The 17,518-nt window shown below is 41.8% G+C and overlaps 1 protein-coding gene across 1 annotated transcript; it reads right to left on the reverse strand.

The window, feature by feature from the left end:
- Positions 1–798: 798 nt before the first annotated feature.
- On the reverse strand, positions 799–14,968 carry LOC123426416 (protein TRANSPARENT TESTA 9). Its single transcript, XM_045110253.1, has 21 exons — positions 14,640–14,968; positions 13,578–13,629; positions 13,417–13,493; positions 13,168–13,301; positions 12,971–13,067; positions 12,814–12,871; positions 10,845–10,953; positions 10,625–10,748; positions 10,355–10,538; positions 9,944–10,254; positions 8,724–8,812; positions 8,565–8,635; positions 6,744–6,854; positions 4,862–4,924; positions 4,100–4,237; positions 3,052–3,157; positions 2,886–2,957; positions 2,715–2,761; positions 1,988–2,147; positions 1,720–1,880; positions 799–1,571 (listed from the first exon to the last, which is right to left on the reverse strand). Exons 1-21 carry the CDS (start codon positions 14,828–14,830, stop codon positions 1,266–1,268), a joined length of 2,661 nt encoding a protein of 886 aa, XP_044966188.1. The 5' UTR covers positions 14,831–14,968; the 3' UTR covers positions 799–1,265.
- Positions 14,969–17,518: the final 2,550 nt, after the last annotated feature.

The following is a 17,518-nucleotide window of genomic DNA, read 5'->3' on the forward strand; positions in this document are numbered from 1 at the left end:
AAGATTTACAAAAAAGAAAAAAAGAAATTCTACAACAACAGTTTAATCTGGTTTATATTACAAGGACTATGAACTACTTCCTCCATCCCGCTATCATAATATACTAGTATCAAAAATGCTTTTATATTATGCGAAAGGATCAAAAATGCTTTTATATTATGCAAAAGGGGAGTAGAGTAAATACCTTTATATGATGGGACGGAGTAGAGCAGATGTGTTTATTGAAACATCAATCATCTTATTCCCGCATACTCCTTCCGTTTTTAAATATAAGACCTTTTAAAGATTGCACTATAAACTACATACGGATGTATATAGACATATTATAGAATATAGATTCACTCATTTTACTCCGTATGTAGTTAATAGTGAAATCTTTACAAGGTCTTATATTTAGGAACGGAGGGAGTAGAATAAAACAACAGCGGAGGAGGGAGTAGAATAAAACAACAGCGGAGCATGTCTCGCACATCAAACCTCACCGAGAAACAACAGCGGAGCATGTCTCGCACATCAAACCTCACCCAAAAGTGTCAGCTCAACAGTGAGCAATTTCCGTTTCAACAACCATAAGACAAACATCCTGTTTTGTCAAAATTAACAACCACCAGAAAGTGAATTGCCAGAATACATGTTACATATTTCAAGTGGAGAGGAACATACTCCCTCTGTACCTAAATACTTCTTGTTGGAAAGAACTAAATTAGTTTCCCCAGCAACAAATATTATGGTACAGAGGGAGTAGTATAGTTCATAAACAGTTCAGTTGATAAGAAAAATCATGAAAAGACTCCAATATTAATATTATTATCATTATTATTGACAGCGCTTGTTTTAACAGCAGATATGATCGTTTGCAGGCCTCTTTAAACAACTAGTGTACACTTGACAACATCTGACTGGTTGCAGGCCTCTTTAAACTAGTGTACACTTGAAAGAGATCTTATTGTCTGCAGGCCGGCCTCTACAAACAATTGGTGTACACTGACCGCCCAACTCTGCCCTGAAGCTTATGAAAGAATGGACTGCGATATGTATAACATTACAAGGGACAAGGGACAGATACAGACTATTGTACAAAGAATCCTATGGACCTAACTTACCTCAAAAGGGTTGAAACTCTACAGTGTGTGTGTGTTAACAAGATATCTAATCTGCCGATGTAATATACAGAGCATGGCGACCTACTCGCCAACATGGAGGCAACTGGACCTCCTGTCGCCATTCCTTAGAAGTTCCAACACTGCACAAGAAACTTTAACCAGTCATGAACCGTCGTTAGAAGAGGTTTCCTGGGAAAGCTGAGGATGCTGCAAGCCATCCTCAGGCATGTTGAGTTCAAGCAATGTCTTCAACTGTTCCCCAACAGCATCTTGCTGGAGCTTCATCTCTTCAATAACCATGGCCTCTGCTGCCTTGCAAGATTGCTCATCTCTGAAGGCAAGGGTCCATCTCCCATCAACAAGATACTTCTTTGTCTTGCCTTTGAATTTTTCCGGATCAAGGAAGGGAACAGTTGAAGGACGAATATTCAAATGCAACCACTTCACATGCTTTTCATCTATTCTTGGCTGAAATAATAATGCCACAATTTTCTTCATCAGATGCATTATTCAAAACAACAAAAATATGTCTTAATGCTACTAAGAATATATATATGGCTTTGACAGAGCAACTAAACAGAGATATTCAATGTCACCATAAATTCATGATACATACATCAGATCCAGCCAAGGGGGCGGTGACACGAACAATTCCACGTTGCTGTGGTAATTCTTCTAAAAGGAGAATCCACCCAGAAGTTCCATTAGATAGAGCTAAAAAGCTGAAGTGACGCTCTTTGCCCCTCTCAAATGCTATCCGGCAAGGAATTGCATCAACTGTAAGAACAGCAAGACAAACATTTAATGAATCACAAACATAGAGAGGAATTAAGGAACTTCAATTTCTATGATGCCAACATAAGAACTTCAAGGAAACTCAGGACCTAAGTTGACTTCAAGCCCAGGCTTGGGCACTGAACCATCCAAGCCTGCTGCAGTTGCTCGCTTATTTACAGGCAGATCGACCGGAGAGTAAATAGGCGGCTGATCAGTGAAAGTTTCTCCAAGGCAGAAGAGTATAACTTGATGCTGTAGCACAAAACCCTGTAAAAAATTTCATCACATTTCAGCAAACAGAGGAACTGAAAAGGTTAACTTCACTGGGCTAGCTGGTAACAGAGACAAAACAGGCAGTGTCCTCAATTATCAACCTACCAACATTGCATATGATTTTAAATTCCCGTGATTCAATATTAAAATATTGAAATACATGCAGTTTGAACCACAGTTGATCGTCATGGCACCATTGGACCAGCAAGCTGGTGAACCAGTACACACTCATTGTTCATAAGTATAATAATACATTAATACTGCAGCATCAGCGCAAGAATAAGTTAACTGTGCCTTGTTAAAAGTCCAGTACAACTATCAGGAAAAGGATTGTGAATATCCTTCAGCCTTTTGATCTGGCCGCGTTTCTTAAATGCTGGTTGAATTGCACACTGGATATTTCAATAAAAATAAAGGTACTTTTGGGTCATGTGATATTCTGCTGACCTTGAGAATAATAAATAAAACGGAAATCAACCAAACAAACGTCTTGGCTCGGACTTAACTAATTAACAAAATAAATATGTCAAAGCCAGCAAATGAAGAAGATCAAGCCAATACCTTAACCATCTCATGGATTCTCTCAGCGGCAGCGATAGAAGAGTCGCCTGGAATACAATGTTTATAGATCAGTACAGCAAGCCAAGAAGGATACTTGTAAGATACTTCTCCACGACAGCGACAGGGTACTTTTAAGATATACTTCAGTTTAGTGTGGTATTGAGTCCTGACCTCCAAATGAACACGGATCCAAAGGTGAAATAATAGACTTGGATCCTTTGGGTGGTGAAGATGCCTCAATTGCTAACTCCAAAGAAAAACAAAAGGATTATTAGGACTGATTTTCACTTGCAACACACATAAAAACACAGGACTTCCACTACAAACTGAAATCTACCTTTCTTGCAATTTTTCCAAGCTTCTCTAACGATAGGAAGAAGCAAGTCACACCAGCATCCTCCAGATTCTTCCAGCAGCTTTTCACTGCAATCCTTGTGTGAATCCTACATGACACAAACAAAAGCATCTCACATATCACATCTGACCTGCCTGATTTAAATATATCGAAGTTTTCAGCAATGACATTGTGCATGAAAGACGGCAAATCCAACCATATCCAAGGAAGACATAAGCTAAACGGAAAGTCAATTTGGCTCCCGGGAGGACATGCTCCCGGGCCCAAAAAAGATTTGGAAATGTAAAAAAAATCAAGACAAATTTTTTATGCGTACTTGGTCACATTCAAATGCCACCTGCAAATTTTGAGGCCAAAAGGTTAAGCATTTTGGCTTGTGCTAAAAAACAAATTGAACACCAAAAGTTACCCCAGATTTATTTATTTTTTTGCCGACGAAACACTTCCGCTCCTTTTCGCATGAAAATTGTCATGCACGCTTGCGGTACTTAACACAAACTTAACTTTTTAGGAGCAGGCTAGGAGCTAGGACCGCTGGCAGGTCAAGCCCCATACAGCAACTAGCGACGAACTAGAACACTTTGGGAGAACAGGAGAGGGCAGAGATCACAGTTCAAAATGTCATTTTATTTTGAGCCAGCACAGAGGTAATCTCAAACCACTGAAGCTCGAGGCCGCGGCTCGGCTCGAGCGGCGGCGACGGCCGGCATGGGAGGCGGCTCGAAGCCTTAGGGGAGGGGTGTGCCATGGCGCGGGAGGTGGCGGTGGTCGGGCGCAGCGGCGGGGAGCTCTTCCGGCACGGCAATGATGCCCATGTGTTCTGGCTCGGTTCAAGGAATGGGCGGCACGGCCAGAGAGGTGCAGAACTTGATATTGGATCTCAATATCTCATATAAAACATTATGTTGTCAGAACCAAACTTATAGCAGTACTGTATCAATCCCACACCTTTAACACCCTTAAGGAATGTAACTACTATACGCCAATCATCGTGTAGTACCATAGGAATAATGATGCGGTATGTATGTACCTTTAGCCATTTTAGATGAAAAGCAGTGAACTCTTCCTCTCCATGGGGCAGCAGTTGCCTAAAAAGCCAGCCACCAACTATGCGAACATCTGCTGATATATTAGATCTGCTGAAAAGGGTAACTAATGCATCAAGCACCTACAAAACAATCAATGAACACATGAACATAACAGAGTAAGCATCCACATTTAAAAGCATGAATGCACAACATAATGCAATATACGTAATTCTTAAATTGGAATATTCAGATGAGAATATAAATTTACATGAGTTAATGATATCAACCTTCAACTACAAAATAGAACTGAATGTGTGCAACCAGTCATAATAAATCAGTAATCATGTCAAGGAGACTAGCATGGTGGATTGAAGATGCAAAAGTCATAAGAACACATGTTGTATCAGATTGTGAGTCTAAAGCAGTAAAATATGAACCAACAGTGTTCAGACTAGTTCACGCACTCATACAAAACCAGTTGAAACAAGTAGCAAGTCCATTTACATCAGGGAGCTTGTTTACTCCGCACCAATGTGCGTCGTGTCTACTCTATGCTGTGGGCATAAAGCCACCACCTCTAAAACAGCAACCGGTTTTGGAATTCCCAGGTGAAACATGAACTAGAGGACACTAAGGGGGTTAAGGTTTCTCTTCAATTATCAGGTGGCACACAAGAAAAAGCAGCACAAAAATAAAGATCTACGGCTAAAATTATACTTGATAGCTAAAGAATTGAATAACTGCACAAGGCTCAACAAATAAACCTGATATCTGTGAATTTTAGAAGTCAATTGTCGTGGATGATGACACTGTAAACCATAATTACTCTGGAAAGAGGTCAAAAAATTGTTTAGTTCACAACATATTCACCTAGACATGAATAGAATAGCTGAGCAATTAAAAGGATACAAGAGGAATATGATAGGAACTAAGGGTTATCATTCTGAGCAACTTAGTTGATAAAAACATACTCTAAGGACACAAAGTCCACACATCTAAGGATAATAATGTTCCTGGATACTGCATCTAAGGACAGATAATCACAACAATCTTGCTGATTCTATTGTACGACACAAAGTCCACACATTTCTTCGGCAGATATCAGTAAATGTAAGGGGGGCTCGTAACTATAAGAAAAACGGTAGCCTTTCTGCTCGCACGATTGTGGTTCCCCTCGTCCAGGTCACCAACCTCCCCTTTCCCTTCCCCCTGACTGCATCTGCACACCCTCCACTTGCAATCTCTTCCCCTTCTTATGTGCCCAATTTGACTGTTTCTTGGGTGGTAACATGGGAGGATATCTTGAATTTTCCTGTTCAATGCCCCAATTTGACCGTCTCTTAGTGGCGGATGCAATGGGTGGGTGGTAACAGTGGGATATCTTGAACTTCACATGTTCTTGGAATCAAGCTGGAGCAGAGAAGCAGGCAAAGATGATCATGGTCATCTCGCCTTGCTCCCAACAACCTCAAGTAAGCAGGTACATGTCCATCCACACCTGACTTCTTGCTTTCCTGTATGTTGCAAAAATAGGCAGCTTGAGATGATGCATACATGTGCACATTTAGCGTACATGCGGATGCTCAGAGCCTGGGGAGGAGGTAAGATGAGGGGCGACGGTTGCCCCAAGCATAATAGATTTGTGTTTCCCTGTCCCTCCTCTCTTCAACCACTGTCCGGTTGTGCGCTTGCTCAACCACCCAATTCTCTTGAGCAGCAGGCCAACAGCAGAGGGATAGCGCCTCAAAGATGCTGAGCATGGCAGTGTAGTCCAAGAAGGTCGACCACTTCTCTATGGGGGCCACGCCACTGTGAGTGAAACTGGGGGAGGATGGGTGAGAGGAGGGAGGATACGAGCAACCTGTGTAGCAGCTGGCCACTGTCATAGCACAAAGAGGAGAGAGAGGAAGAAGACAGTGATGAGCAGATCACATGACAATGAGGCACTGACAACATGCTAAGACCAAGGTGACGTGGAGACCATGTGAGGAAAAAAGAGTCGAGGGAGAAGTAATCCAGTGTTGATACTTGGAGACAGTAAAATGAGACAAGAAAAGGTTTGAGGGCTGACAAAATAAAAACAGTGACACCTTTTCCATTAAAAAATGCCCAGCATTGGTTGTACAGGATCAGAAACAAAAGTGAGGTGGGATGAGATGGTATCAGAAATTAGGGCTTAAGCAAAGGGATGACAAGGCTAACCACCATGCGTACTGAGGGCCTCGTCCCTTCTGTGACATGCAAGGCCCAATACTGGAACTGGTAGGCAAACTGAATCCCAAAAATATTGTATCTTCCTGTCGATATGCCTCGACTTTCTTGGCTACTAAGGTTCACCCGTGCCCATAAGACAAACTTCTCTAATTTGTTTCTCTTGACACCGTGCATGAAATTGCAATTGCAAAGGTTAAGTTAATTTCATTGACGGCTCTTTGTTTTCTCTGGGGGAACTCGGAAGTACGTGCAAAAAAAACATGATGCTCCACCTTACATGACTGAGACAAGAACATATTTTGGCCGTTTAACAAGCCAAAGGTTATATGTTATTACAGGAAAGTGTGGTAATCTGATTGCGCACCAAAAAGTCATCAATCAGAAAAATGCTGGCTAAGTAACAGACTGCGGTAAGTCTAGAAAAGTGTGTACCTGAAGCTTCCTTATATAAATATCAAAATCACTGCAGATGCTATCATCTGCAACACCACTACTTGATGAAAATAGCTGCCTTTCAGCTGTATCTTCACCAACCAAAGCTTGCTACAGGTAGAGAATACAAGTGTCAGAAAATTGAATTAAAAAGCAGCACTATAACGAAGTTATGAAATACGATCCAACATCTGATCTGTCCAATAACAGCACAACAGGACACAATTTAAGTAAGAGAGATTTGTGAGGTAACAGATGACTTACACCAAGTCTTTAAGAAAAATATCCAAATTGAATATGGCCAGAGCATGAACCAAGTGGACCATGAAAGAAACTACCACTACTACATCTGGTCGATGGCTGCTACAGCACTGCATCTGTACATTCTACAGCAGATACAGTATAACAGACGGCAACGCTTTGCCGGCTACACCGCTACAGGTTAACTACAGCAATAAGATTTGAATAGATGTGAAGAGTTTTAGCTTACCTAATGTGCAGCGTTATTCTACTTTAAATTATCAGTTATGTTAGATTTATTTTGTTTCAAAAATCATTCAATGCCTTGTTAGTTGTTAGGTAACAACTGTTGCTGCTCTCTCCATCTAGTGCACATCATTTACATGCAAGAATAAGTGCATAATGGAATGTTTCTCGTGTGCCAAGCCAACTTGATGAGGGTAACTCTGGCTGGTAACACATTTGAATTCTCATGCCAAGAGTTGTAATACTCCCTCCGTCCCAAAATTCTTGTCTTAGATTTCTCTAAACATGGATGTATCTAGTCATGTTTTAGTATTAGATACATCCGTGTCTAGATAAATCTTAGACAAGAATTTTGGGACGGAGGTAGTATTTTGTAATCCTCTGTTCAAATACACTGTAGCTCCATTTGTTTTTCCTAAATACATGCCATTTAATAATTTAGAGGCAACTTTGTGCCATTTTTTCCCCTTTGTAGACCCCTCCCTTCGGCTATTTCCAATCTTCACTTATATTACTAGAAAGTAAAACACCACCTCGCAAGAGCAATAAGTGCCTAATGAAGATGGGTACTAGGTTTTCTTTTACACATGCTGAAGTCCAATATCAGCGTCATGCATTCAAGAATGGAGTGACTAATGCGTAATGGGAGTGGTACCGGACTACCAGTTAGTTGATTGTAACTATAGAAGCATAAATCATAATCCTAGTTGGTTGCTGTATATCATTGTTGATTGTCAGAGCCCTATACATGAGAAAGCAACAAATTTCATATATCATCATCTCGAGTTTCCAAAATCCAAGTACATACTACCTCTTTCCTGGTTTATTAGTGCCCCTTGTATTTTGGGTCAAACTTTGACCTTTAATTTAACGACCAAAACATAAGTTATATACCACAAAAATAGTACCATTGAAAACCTCTTTTGAATACAAAATCCAACAATATAAGTTTTGTGGCATACAACTTATATTTTGTTAGTTATTAAATCTACAGTCAAAATTTGGCACAAAATACTAAGGGGACCAATAAACCCAGATGGGGGTAGCAAGCATAAAGCAGTCTTCAGTCATCCACAGGCGCCTTATTGAGTTTATACATATGATTACTGCTATACATTTCTGTAAGGCAGCAGCTTTACGACTGCGCCAAGGCTCCCCTTCTACTATACATGGACATCTAAAAAGAATAATTTAGAAATTCTGGGTGTGTATATAGCAGCCGCGTCGTGATGTTGCAGAAAACATTGATGTAATGAGGATGCAAGACCACATCAGAGGAATCAACCTAATTACATTTTCCAGAGCAGACAAAAAATGGAAAAAAATGGTACTCACTAACAGAAGCTTCTTATGCTGCTTTCTTTGAGGCAAAATTCCAAGTGCATCTAGCATTGATTCATCAAGTTCTGAAAAGCCAACATGTACTTGAATAGTTATATTTCTGGGAAAGCCACAATGATAACAATAATCAGATGAGAATATGTTAAAAAGCACCTTTTGTCTGCAATAATGTAGCAAATAAGCACAAAGAACCCAAAGCTTGGGAACCATCCCCACCTGTGATATATGATAGCAAGTGTTCCCTGAAAATAACAAAATACACTCATATACAATGATCTCAAATGTATAACTTCGTAAGGGTTACTTCAACATCAAACAAGTAAACAGCTTCAGAATTATAACAACAAAATTGTGCATCTCTACGCTAATATACACAACCGAAAAGGACAAAAGGTACAGCAAAGCTATCGATTGTCAAAATCTATGATAATACTACTACTTCCAATACAAAAACAAAAAAATGACATCACCAAATGCATGTAGTCAAACTATAACTTTGCCAACAACAGTTGTGCGTGCGCATGGGCGTGTGTGTGTGGAAGAACATAGAAGTAGACTTGTCTGTGTAATACTTCCATAATGTGTGTGGAAGAACATAGGAGTAATTTTATTAGGTTTTATCTCTACAAAATGATATAGCACAGAACAGTAAATTGATTACAAGAGATGTATTCTGGAGACTGGAGACCATGTCATGTCGAAAACATCACTTATTGGGAGTCCAATCAAACTAGCAAGACAGAACTTTGATTGTGTCATGTTTGAGTTAAGTTGCAGCGTCTGGATCAAGCCTGTCATCCTATTAAAAGGAGCTACAGTGTAATATTTCTATCAATCAATGAAGAATCAATAGTTTCAACTAAGCCTTACTGCCTTAGAGCCATGCTGCTAAGGACAGGAAGAGGATGAGTGCGCTAACCCCAGTCTTAGGACTCTTACCCAACTTGACCAGGCAGTATTTTTAGGGATTCTTGCCACCTGGGAGACTTATAAACTTAGGGGTTAGAACTACCAATTCAACGTGAAGGACTCAAAGCAGAACCGCGTGAAACAACATCAAATGACACATTAACACTATCAATCACCACTCTTGGTACTATCAAAGAGTGGCTAGGTACTTGTGAAAATTATATTTATGCTAGTAGTTTTCTTAGAATGTCTTTTACGCCTCAAAAGAGGCTTCCTAAAGACATTAGAGAAACTAATCTTCTTTCCCTAACCCCCCTGGCATATAATATAAACAAGCGATGAGAGATTCAGAGATATTATGATAACTACCAAGAACAGTTTAACATGGATGGTACAGGTCCATCCTAATAAGAACTGAAATCAAGGGGTTTGTGTAATAATTCTCATACACAGCAGCAGCATACCTCAGTGTGTTGCCTTGGCACAAATCACTTGCTGATGGATGATCAGGCAAACAGTGCAAATGTGCAGAAGACGAAGACGTTGGCTTGTCTGCATTCGGTTGATCCTCCGCAGAGGTGTTGCTGACCTGGTTCTCAGATATGCCATGATCATGCTCAGAGGTACAACCATTAGGTGTTCCTTGTTTCCTATCAGGGCAATCAGGCTGATGGAAAAGAGCAGCAGAAACAGTGCTTGCCATATCTTTGTCCTTAAAAATGTGAAGTATGCAGCAAAGCAAATACATGGAAGTACTCACACTTATCCATAAATCCTAGCGAAGAAAAGAAGGGAACATAAGAAATTATAAAAAAAACAATCCTAGGTATAAAAAATATACAAGTAACGCAAAAGGTGTTTCTCGATGTACGTACAGTGCGCTGCCTATGCAATGATGGAAGTACAATCCGGAATACCAAAAGTTGCAGGATATTTTCAGTGATGAAATTTCCTAGATCAGGGATGCCAGAAGACATAACATCACTGAAATAATACAGGGCATCTTCAATTTGCACAATTGCATCTTCAATGGAGGCCATTAGCACAGGTTCTGCATTCCTACAGATCAGAATACAGACAGAAGGCATGAGAATTGCTTTTCAAAAGTTGACACTTCTGTGGCCTGTTTATATTTACAAGCTTACCGTGCAGAACGCACGACCAACTTATCCAAGTCAATGCATTGCTTCTGAAAATGTTTGACCATGTCAGAGAAATAATCTGACAGTGGCACACGCGAAACAAATCTGTTAACAGATTCATCTCCAACTGAAACCAAGAGAATTGTGTTATAAGCAACATTAAAAATACAAGTTAGGGCATGCATAGCTGACCTATAATATGTCATCAAGCTTAGCAACTTACCATGATACACATTAAGTGTCAAGGTACGTATAGCAACTCGGATCATGCTATCCTCATGAAAAGCAAACTTCAAGGCCTCAACATAGAGAGGAAAGGAGATGACCTCATCCTGCATAATAATATAGAGAAGATTAGTAAAGAAGGAATTTGAGATTCACATATTGAACCTGACAGGCTCAGCTATGTAAAATTCCTTACAAATAAAACTACTAATAATTAGCATGAACAGCAAACCAAATAATTTGTATCTCCAGAAATAGCATATAACTTTGAAATGCTTACAGCATTGCAACTAATGAAATGCATATGCATAATAAGATTCCTGGCCTCAAAGCCATGTCAACTTGGATCTTCAACATTGTGCCAAAAGGGGGATGAAGCGTCCCACACTGGCTAAGGCCCTTGATGTGCGATCGCGTGTATCAGACAGTCAAGGCGCCATGGGTGCAGTAGCAAAACTCCCGGCGTCAGTTCACCATGTTCAGCTCACAGGTCTAGCAGTGGACCAACTCAGAAAATCCAGATATGGCAGTATGTTAAACAAAGTAATCCAGCACGGCTCTTCGCAGTCCACTACAAATCTTGGGCACCCAATGGAGTTCAATTCTCCAGATGACTAGCTTGCCAATACGATTATTGGAGGGACGAATGGCTGGTTTTCCCCGCGTATCAACATGCTTGTCCTGCGACCATGTAACACCCTAGCCCTAATATGCTTAAGTCACATCTCGCCCACTGGGGTGGGACCACATATGCATAACACCCCACTTACACTTCCTCATCCTCATTTCGTGTAGAAGTGTTAATTCGGAGGTGGTATGTTTGGAAGTTTGGAACACGAAGATATGACAAACCAAAGCAATGTAACATATCCATGTGAGACTAATCCCACCTTGGGCTGCCACACTATTGGGTTGGTTATTATACTCATCCCTAACGGCCGATGCCCACGTCAGCAGACGACCAAAACAAACCCTCAGTCCTCAGTATCATGTACCGTGTACCCATCATGAGTCCACATGCACATGCAGCCCATACAGCGAGGGAGGGTTGATGCTCTGATATCACCTGTAGTCACCTGTAGCACACCCTGGCCCAGATTCACATAATACATTGGGGTGGTCTCATATACGCATAGCACCCCACTTGCACATTCATTATTGCTTTGCGTAAAAGGGTTAACTAGGGGGTGCAGTGTTCGGAGCACAACCAAACATAACTAAACTCTACAAGTGGGATTAGTCCCGCCATACAATTGCACATTGGCCACAAGGGCCTCCACGCTATGACACTAGTGGACCAGGTTATGACAAACCAGGCTTTGGAAATTGTGCAACAACTTCTTGTTCTATGCATGTCCATTATTTCAGCTGACATGAGTCCTCTCCTGGCTCTGGTCAAACTTCAACCTCCCACCAGTTGGACATTTTGGGGTAGTGGTCACCCATGATCTATGACGACTTTGTGTGCTGGTGATCCTCCAGACCCACTGCAAAGGCCTCCCTTGATGATCCAAAATGACAGCTTACTATATTCAGCTGTGGTAGATGCACTTCCATTGTACACGCTTAAGAGCAATCTTGGGCAGGTAGCATGCACGTCAAGCTAAGGTTTCTATGGTTCTACCTACCATTGGCGTCTAGCTTAGTCATTAGAGTATGTGCTGGCTTTCCCTATCCCTGGGCTTAAGTAAGCTGGTTGTTTCTCCAATTCTATCAATGCATGGAGACATCAAAGTTTGATGCTTTTCTTGAAAAAAGAATCACAGTCCAGTTTGATGGGGCCAACATTCGAACTGAGAAGGCCTATTTAGAATTCACAGCTACAAATTTGCCGTCTTCTACACAACACACAAATTAATACATAAGAGTAGAATATAAATCTAGTTTGATGATCCAAAAAAGAAGCCAAAGAAAAAAAGACCACTGCTTAATATGTAGGTGTGCAGTAGAAGGAATTAGATGTGTACATTTTTTGTCGTCACGAGCAAGGAAATTGTATTCTTGTTCAATTTTCCACTTATTGCCCTTCATGAGAGAAGAAATAAAGTAAGCCAATACATAATAGTAATAACCAGGAGCCAAAAAATAAATTGCGTAAGTAATAATTTAAGACAGGATACAGACCTTAGAAAGGATATGTAGTATGATAGCATCTCATCAATTTGGAAATCAAACGAGTAAGTTATCAAGAAGTTAATGTGCTCGTTGCTGAAAATGTAATCTGTACAAAACATGGAAAAGTTGCAGATTAGATCATTCAACCATGCTGAATTTTACCTGTAATATACTAATATATAGTATAACACTAGCGATTAACTTACAAATTGAATGTTCATTTCTTAAATTCTGAATCATGATACTCATTGTCTGCAGCAACTGTAGTGACACTCTGGACAGCTTAGAAATCTTCAAAATACGAGCGAATTCACCCATGATCTGCTTCTCCATGAAAAATCTGAAAGATATATCATATAAATAAATAGAATAGATTTCTACAACACCGGCCTGCCACTTTCTACTGCATAGCTGCACTATTGGAACATGCTCTTGCCTAACAGGCTAACACTCACTCAAAAAATAATGGATCGTTCTGGTCGCCATATATCATAAGTTCCGCGATTGATCTCAGTGCTTCAACCACAAATTCCTTCATGAAAAACATCAGAGCTAACTGATCAACTGGAACTTCCTACAACTCCTGGAAATAGCAAGGGTGACCAGCTCAACCTACCTTATTAGCTTCATAAACAACATGAACCTTTTGTAGCTGATCTGTTAAATACCTACAAATGAAGAATAACACAACACTTACATTAAGCATGAATACATGATCAAGATGCAAGTACTTTTGACTTGGTGAAAAATAGGATGCTAATCTGGGTGTTGGTTTTCAGTAAATATATCAAATATAAACGAGAAATATTAGATTCAGAGGTATATATGCAATCTGCAACGACATACTTGAAGAAGAAGACACGTATGGAACATCCATTTTTTAGTCTCTACAAGTTATGTGCGAAAAAGAGAACACAAACTTCACAGTAGTCCTACATACGGTCTCCTTGTTTTCTCATATTCCTTTGTGAATGGCAAATGCAAGCAGATATACTTGGATGAAGGCACCGATACTCTCAGGGAATAAAATTGAAGAACACAACCTTTAAGGCTGTGTTTGGCATTTTGGTGGATAATGAATAATCGGATTTGCCCAACCAGCTTTTGCCCATTTCATCGTTTGGCTAACCAACTTTTCTCTACTTTAGTGGTTATTTTTTTCCTGTCAGATTATAGAATAAGGTAAGTGTAGCGCAATTTAGCAAACACAAACTGATCCTGAAGCTAGTGAGCACTATACTATGTCGTCAAAGAATCACAAGGACATGAAGCCTCCATTCTACAGTCAGAAGATCATCTGGTTAATAAGTTTACCACTTCCTGAGCCTCCATCCATCAAACAAACATAAGTACATATACTCACTTTTCCATTATAAGCATAACTCTTGGGGTGATATAGCACTACACCAAGCTGAAAGTGCAGAGAGAACCTTGTAGAACACAAGCGGTCATGAATATCTATTAGCCCCAAAGTGAGAAGCAATAGGCTCCCTAGCGCCCTCCAGTTTCTAAAAACACGATCGTATTCGAACAGAATAGAGACGACACTTTGCACAACAGGCTCGAATCGTGAACTAGACTCCGGCCGCCAACGCGGCACAGATCTGCGGGGGGGGGGGGGGGGGGGGGGGCTCCGAATACCTAACGAGACCGGGAGAGATAAGGAGGGAGCACGCACCGGAGCTCTTCGATGGAGAAGCGGTTCCTGGTGCGCCAGAACAGCCACATGGCCGCGAAGCCGCGGCGGTCAGCGTGGTGAGCGTAGGGGGCGAACCCGGAGGCGCACGAGGCAGTGCCGACGCGCGGGGATCTCTCACCCTGCGCGGCCCACGGTGCCTCCGCGGCCGCATGAGGGGGGGCGCATCGCATCCGCGGCGGCGGCGATCGCCGGCGGTGGTTGGGGGGCTCGGGGGTGGGGATCGGGAGGCTCGCTTTTTGCTTCTTTTTCTTCGCTGGGTTTTCGCTATCTTTTTCGCCGCCCGGTTGCGTTGCGTCGTTCGGTTGTCACTTCGTCGCGCTGGGTTACGGGGCAGAAGGCAATTAGGCAGGCGGAAAGAAGTGGGGCCTGCGTGGCGCGGTGGAGCAACCGGAATTGCCAGCGGGGTTGCGTATTCCGCTTCGGGTTTTGCTACGGGCTTCTAATTTTCTTTTATTCTTCTTTCTCTAAAACAACACATCATATATTGATTGATCATATTAATACTCCCTTTGTATGTAAATAGTTTAGTTCTTCTCAATTATAATTATTTATAAATACAGAAAGAGTATATTATTACAATCGTCGTTACAATATATAATATGCCACGACAGGATGAAATCGAAACAGTTAACAAAACTAAACTTATAACTAACTCATGCGCCATCCCATTTGCCTTTCTTTCTTTTTTATTTTTGCAAGAATCCCTCCATTTGCCTTTCGATTAATCATCACTTCACCGTTTTAAAATCTTGAAGAAGTTCTTTGATGCACAATGCATCTTTCATCAGATCAATAAAGGAAGCCTGTCAAGAAGCACATTTGTCAAAAAAAAGCATACATAAAACAATAATTAGTTTGCAAAATAATTGACTTATGAAGGGTAATAGCGATTTAGATTAGACAACCTTGCTAAAATTTATTGATTAATCAATATGTCTACCGATATCGAAATTGTTAGGATGTGATGAGTTAAACATATCGGCCTACACTTAATGAATAACATTTCTTAGGTAGGTTGTGGGATTCAGAAACACAACTTCTGACATAAGCAACAGATTCAGAATGTGACGTCCATGCTTGAATCTTCCTTATCATAGCTTCATACTTTCCCAAGGATCCTCGTGAGATTTGAATCTCCTTTATGAGAACTCACGATATTCCTGAGATCTCGTCCATGACGACCTTGCGTCCGAAGCCACATGATTTTGCCGTAGAGGAAGGTACTCGGTTAGCAGCAACGCTTCTCTCGATGTGTCGTGGGAATAAACCTGGCAGTAGAGGTGTATGGTACGAATGGAGAGGGCAGAGTCCTAGCTACGGCAAGATTGTACGCAAGATGTATGAGTTCAGGCCCCTCTCTTGGAGGTAACAGCCCTACGTCTCAGGTGCTCGGGGGCTCTTGCAGGGTGGTTTTGTGTAGTACAGAGGGTGCGAACCCTTGTGCCAGAGGGGAGGGGTGGCTTATATAGAGTGTGTCACCTCTCATCAATACCTCAGCATCTAAGGGCTCGATCAATATGAGTTAAAGATATACGTTACTGATAACGTAAGTGGGTAATAAATGCTACTAAAGACCATTGGTTGAACGTGTGTCCGTTGGCCGTCGTGGGTGACTTCTGATCTTCGGTACCGACTGGAATCCTTCCGGGTGCATTTGGGTTGTCGAGTGGATGTAAATTTAATCCGCGTGCCTTCGTACCGAGTGACTTTTAAGTACCATCTTCTGTCCGACCCTTGGCCTAATAATGAGATGCCCTTGGGTATGACATTTATGTCAGGCCTATGACCATACCCTAGGTACATATCCCCATCATTAGCCCCCGAATGGATTGGGGTTCGTGTGAGGAAGGGGTCGACGTGAGTTCTTGTCGAGTCGTTCTGATCTTGGTCTTTTTCCTAGGATTGACAAAACTTCGGGTCGACTGAAATCTTCGTCATTCGCCTTGATCGATTATGTTCTGAAGTTCGCCCGAGTGGTTTCAGATGCTTGGGCTTACTCCGAGTGATTACTCGGATCTTTTGATATGACTGATCACTGCGGCAGGTCCGGATCTTCCGCGATTCGAAATTTCGGTTTCCACGCGCCTCGCGGTGATGACGCAACTGTCAGGCAAGTGGAGCAACGACGCCTCGATTATTGCGCTGTCATCATCGCCACGCGTCACGTCTCCACTGATAGCGGGATATGTTGAGATCTGGAGGTCCCACCAGTCGGTGACTCAGTCGGTCGCTTATATAAATGCAACCGTGGCTAGGTTACGGCTGCGCCTTGATCTTTTCTTGCTCTTCTTCCTCCTTAGTCTCGCCAGCCTTGATCGATCTTCTCCTCGCTTCCACAGCCATGACGAAAGGCAAAACCTCCAAGCTTGAGCGCGCCAAGAAGGGCGAAAGGGGAAAAAAGCCGGTCGGACCGCAATGCCGCCAGTGTGGATGCAGGGGGCGTTTTGTCCCGTCCATTGTGATGAAGGAGGATGTTTTGGATCTCGTGGAACACGGGATGGTGGCGGAGAAATCATAGAGACTGCCAGAGGGGGAGCTTGAACCAGCACCTCATGAGGGGGAACGGGTCCTCCTCACCACTCATGTTGAGCGAGGTTTTTCTCTGCCTCCACATCCTTTGTTTCGCGGTTTCCTCTTCTATTTCGGGATTCAACTCCATCATCTCCCTCCCAACACTGTCGCATACCTCTCTGCATTCATCACCTTGTGTGAGTGCTCCTTGGGCTGCCCTCCTCATTGGGGTTTGTTCAAGAAAATATTTACTGTCCGATCTCAAACAGTGAAAAAAGTGAATCTTGGGGACACCCGGACCAACGTTATCCAGTTGTGCGGTGGCATAGGAATTCAGAAGAGGAATA

The sequence above is a fragment of the Hordeum vulgare genome, chromosome 2H (genome assembly GCF_904849725.1).
Source record: "Hordeum vulgare subsp. vulgare chromosome 2H, MorexV3_pseudomolecules_assembly, whole genome shotgun sequence".
Taxonomy (NCBI): domain Eukaryota; kingdom Viridiplantae; phylum Streptophyta; class Magnoliopsida; order Poales; family Poaceae; genus Hordeum; species Hordeum vulgare.

What these genes read in the sequence shown, in the direction of transcription:
- LOC123426416 (XM_045110253.1), bottom strand. Translation starts at nt 14,830, where the DNA reads ATGCGATGCGCCCCCCCTCATGCGGCCGCGGAGGCACCGTGGGCCGCG. An exon ending in AAGAAATGAACATTCAATTT is followed by an intron (nt 13,068 to 13,167) that starts GTAAGTTAATCG and finishes TGTTTTGTACAG; the next exon opens with ATTACATTTTCAGCAACGAG. An exon ending in TTGGAAAAATTGCAAGAAAG is followed by an intron (nt 2,958 to 3,051) that starts GTAGATTTCAGT and finishes CTTTGGAGTTAG; the next exon opens with CAATTGAGGCATCTTCACCA.